The sequence below is a fragment of the Nematolebias whitei genome, chromosome 9, assembly GCF_014905685.2.
Source record: "Nematolebias whitei isolate Nwh7 chromosome 9, NemWhi1, whole genome shotgun sequence".
Lineage (NCBI taxonomy): Eukaryota > Metazoa > Chordata > Actinopteri > Cyprinodontiformes > Rivulidae > Nematolebias > Nematolebias whitei.
This window is the reverse complement of record NC_056506.1, coordinates 40,318,309-40,323,070: the sequence shown is the minus strand read 5'-3', so window position 1 is coordinate 40,323,070 and position 4,762 is coordinate 40,318,309. Positions and strand designations below refer to the sequence as shown.

The 4,762-nt window shown below is 37.0% G+C and overlaps 1 protein-coding gene across 1 annotated transcript in view; it reads left to right on the top strand.

The window, feature by feature from the left end:
• LOC119414261 (macrophage mannose receptor 1-like) overlaps window positions 1–4,762 on the top strand; it is a 31,143-nt gene that overhangs the window by 3,220 nt on the left and 23,161 nt on the right. The window contains exons 7-10 of the mRNA XM_037681356.1: window positions 441–620; window positions 1,384–1,538; window positions 3,345–3,458; window positions 4,420–4,535. Of these exons, the coding sequence (XP_037537284.1) occupies window positions 441–620; window positions 1,384–1,538; window positions 3,345–3,458; window positions 4,420–4,535 (565 nt within the window). The remainder of the gene's footprint in view (window positions 1–440; window positions 621–1,383; window positions 1,539–3,344; window positions 3,459–4,419; window positions 4,536–4,762) is intronic.

Below are 4,762 nucleotides of genomic sequence, written 5' to 3'. Positions count from 1 at the left end.
GGTAATTATTATTATTATTATTATTATTATTATTATTATTATTATTATTATTATTATTATTATTATTATTATTATTATTATTAATAATAAAGCTCTACTCATGCACAATGCCGATCTGGTCCATCAATCATTGATGCTTTTGGTCAAGCCAGCAGTCAGGCAGCAGATTTTTAAGCCTGCGTTCAGGTGGAACTCCCTGTTCTTGTACTACATTTCAAACAAAATGTAAATTTGATTTAGCTTTTTACATCCAATCAAAATCTTTTTTTTTTGGACAGATGAGGTAACTTGACAGCAAATCCATCCACAAAGAGGAAAACATTAATACAATTTACACTAAATTAAAAAGGTGGATTATTTACCCCCCCCATAAAATCTTCAGCGGTCATATTAATCCTTACTTCATGGCTTTTGTTTCCTTCTGCTTGGTTTGTAACCAGGTGTAAACACAGGATTCTGCTCAGCGCCATGGATTCCATACAACGGTCACTGCTTCCACCTTTATCGTACGGAGAAAACATGGTCTGATGCTCGGTCAGCATGCCGTAAAGAAGGTGGAGATCTCACAAGCATCCGCAACGTGGAGGACCAAAGCTTTGTCATCTCTCAGCTTGGCTACGGTAAAAACAGTTCTGTTTTGAGTTTACTGTCCTTTTCTTAAAGTTTGTTTATTTATCTTATGATAGAGAGAATAGTAGATTTCTGTATTCAGAACCTCTCAGCTGTATTTCATTTACTGTGTATACAAGCAATAGCTATTGTTTGTTTGGGGGGTTCTTGAATAACAAGTACATACATATAGATAGTAAATAACTACATATCCAGGTCAGAAAGTTTTATTTTCTGCAAAGGTATTCTACAAGGAGACATGGAACATCCCCAGCAAGTATTATTATGTAGCAATTAGTTCCACCTGAGGTGAAACAACTCTTTAAAATATGAAATTCCATCACATTAAAAATATTCATTGTTGTTGACTGATTCCACAGTAAAAATCCAACTATGTGCAAATCTGAGCCAAATTAATGCTGTTGAACAATATTTTACATGAATGAACACAGTAAGTATTTTATCCTGAAGCTTTGGGGCAAAAATAATCTTCATAAAATTGCACAGCAAGGCAGGTATCCTCCTCGGCAACAATTAAAATGCTCCCTTAAAATGTACCATTTTGGATTCCTTCAGGTGTTTAAGCTCTTTAATCTCCCTTGGTAATATTTTATCATCTGCAGGTATACATTAGAATATTTTTGTTGATTCTGTTGAGGGATTACATTTTGCTACTGAAATGACACAGAAAGCACTATACAAGTTAAACACATTTAAAATATTTCTTCTGATTTAGTGCTCCAGAAATGGTTTTATTAATTTTCCTGCTTGTAGCTTCCACAGACGAGCTTTGGATTGGATTCAATGACAAGAAGACAGAAGGCCTGTTTGACTGGACTGACCAGTCCACAGTCAGCTTCACCAGCTGGGAGTTTGGGAAACCAGCTGCCAATCCAGGACAAGAAGACTGTGTTCTTATCAGGGGCGAGGTATGGATCGTCACATGGTGCTTTTTCTTTGTTCTGTGACTAAAACTAACCAGGTCCAAAAAATTATCTATGCAGATGATACAATATTTCATAGAACTTTCATGTTTACCTGAATTGTCTGATGAGTCTAAGTCCTGACTAAACTTTTATTCTGGTGTAACTTCACATAAAGAAGCATCAAATACCTTCGTAAGTTAACGCTTGGACTTTACACTAAATTTACATATAACGTAAAAAAAAACTTTAAAACTTAACAAGATTGTTGGTAAGTTTCTGTGGGTACACATTAGTGTATTTTCTGAGTTTAGGGTTTATTTTTATTCCTAAATGGTTTATGTAATAGGGCATTAAAAAACTATTCATATGAAATAAAAAGACTGGTCTAAAAGAAACAGAAAGAGCATCCTGTCTGCAACAAAGAATGTTTAATTTATTTTAATAATATGAAAGCTTTTGCATTGTACAGTTCACATCAAATAATAGGAACTTTCTAGTGGCAAACGTGCAAAATCACCAGATGTGCCATCATTTGTTAGTTTTTAAGTTCATTTTATTATTTTTTTATTTTACCTTTATTTTACCAGGATAAAAAAAAAAAAAGAGATTAAAAAACATATTTTTCAATGGAGACCTGGCCAAGAGTCAGTAGCAAATACAACACACACAAAAAATTAAACAGTTAAAAAATAAAGTCAAACTATAAAAAACAGGTACTGTATTTTCCGGAGTATAAGTTGCTCTCGAGTATAAGTCGCATCAGTCCAAAAAAAGCATCATGAAGAGGAAAACAACATATATAAGTCTCATTTATTATGTGTTTATTTAATGGTCAAAACAGCTTAATTTTGTCTGGGTGGCGCGGTGCCATCCATCCATCCATCCATCCATCCATCCATCCATCCATCCATCCATCCATCCATCGCAGCCGGAGCCGTTAGATCTGCAGCGCTCTTCTGCCTGCACCAGCTGAGAGAAGTGAACGTGCGCTGGAGGACTCGCTGTTGCAGTTCTTAGAAATTTAACAAGATTAACACTTAAAAACAATTATTTGTTTGCTCGACATTATAGCAAAGGTGCGTCTCAATTTAACTTTTCCTTAATAAATGCACTGTAATGGTCAAAACAGCTTCATTTCGTCTCTGCGGTACGATGCAGCACCATCCATCCATCCATCCATCCATCCATCCATCCCGGCCGGAGCCACTAGCTCTCCAGTGTTCCTTCACCTGCACCAGCTGAGTGAAGCAAGCGCACACGGGAGGACTCGCTGTTGTAGTTCTTAGAAATTACAAGTGTCAGCCAAAAATTGTGTTATGAATATGGAAAAAAACATATATAAGTCGCTTATGCGTATAAGCCGCAGGACTGACAAATCTTTGAAAATAACTGCGATTTATACGCCGGAAAATACGATACTATAAAACAAGCTAGCTATGAAAAAAGGTACATGTCATTGAATTGGCCTCAATAACATTTAGTTTGGATGTAAAAGCACAGAGTGAAATGAATTCAGTCAGTCTCAGAGTTTCTGTAGCAAGTTCCAAGAAGAGAGAGCAGAGTGGTCGAAAACCTTCTTACCCAATTCAGTCCGTGCAAAAGGGACAGAAAGAAGCAGCAAATCATGCGAGTGAAAAGTATAAGGGTCAACATTTCTCACTGCAATTGCAGTACAAATATAGGCTGGCAGGAGTCCAAGCAGTGCCTTGTAAATAAAAGTTAACCAATGGGAGTTCCTTCCTCTTCCAGTTCCTACCTTCATTTTGGTACATCTAGTGTTAACTGGCATTTTTCAATTTTATTTTGTAGAGTGGAAACTGGGCTGATCGTGACTGCAGGGAGAAACATGGCTTCATTTGTATGAAAACAAGTTCTCCAGAACCCTCTGGAGATGAAGTGGAAGAAAACGCAGGCTGCAGGACTGTGAGTAAAAACTCCTACAAATCTGAGAATGAAAAGCATCTTCAATATTAATCACTGCAGCCACTGCATTGACCAATCACACAATGTGTGTGGAAAACCCTGTAAGAAACTAGTTCTGACTGGGGTATTGCACAAGACAGTGTGTCAGCAGAATGTCAGACTAGAAGAACAAGTAATTTTCCTCATGCACCCATGTCAGCAGTACACACGAGGTCAAGGAGCTTCTCAGTGACTACAAATCTGCCTTTAGTGTCCAGTCTTTTGTACAACGTGTCATACACCTGTTTTGCCTTTGCTACCTCCTTCTTTGCCCTACATTGCATCTCCTTATATTCCTGTTTAATATCTTCAGACTTCTCGCTGTCCTTTTTTTTTGATACCTAAACTCTTCCTCTGAATAACTTCCTGTATTTCTTTATTCCACCACCAGGTCTCCTTACCATCTTTTCTCTATTCAGATGACACACCAAGTGCCTTCCTACTGTATCCTTATTCCACACTTTTTTCACCTCTACTACATTCTTTGCCTACTCCTCCTTCAGGACCACCTCTACTCCATTTTTCTTTCTATCCACGCCATGGTAAAACAGTTTAAGCCCTGCTTCGATGCTACGAGCCTTGCTGACCTTCCACTTGGTCTCTTGGGACATAAAACATCTACCTTCCTTCTTTGCATTGTGTCAGCCAGCTCTTTCCCTTTGCCTGTCATAGAGCCTATGTTTAGAGTTGTTATTCTCACTCCTAGACTCTCAACTCTCCTCTTATTTGTCTATCTCCTGGCACATTTCCTTCTTTGTGCTTTTCAGAATTGTCACTATTATCAACATGAACAAACCAGTCAATACCCGGATGACTCACTCTTTATTACTGCATTGTTAGCAAGCAATAATAATACTATAGCACTACTGTGTGCAGACACATAATATGATGAAATACATTATATAATTTGTTTCCAAACAAGGGCTGGAAAAGATATGGCTCCTACTGCTACTTTACTGGGACTGAGACCAAAACGTTTGATGAAGCAAAAGACGACTGCAAGAGCTCAGATTCCTACATGGCTGATGTTTCATCCAGGTGCAAACCTTTTTATATTTATTTAATTTCAAAACATACTAAATTATTTTTAAAAGAGTTTTATGTGTGGCCATGGTAATAAGTAAGAACATCTTTATTTGGGTTCAAAGGTTTCACATATTAGGACATCTATCTATGTAACTATCTGTATCTATGTATCTATATATGAATCTATCTATGTATCTATGTATCTATGTATCTATCTATCTATCTATCTATCTATCTAT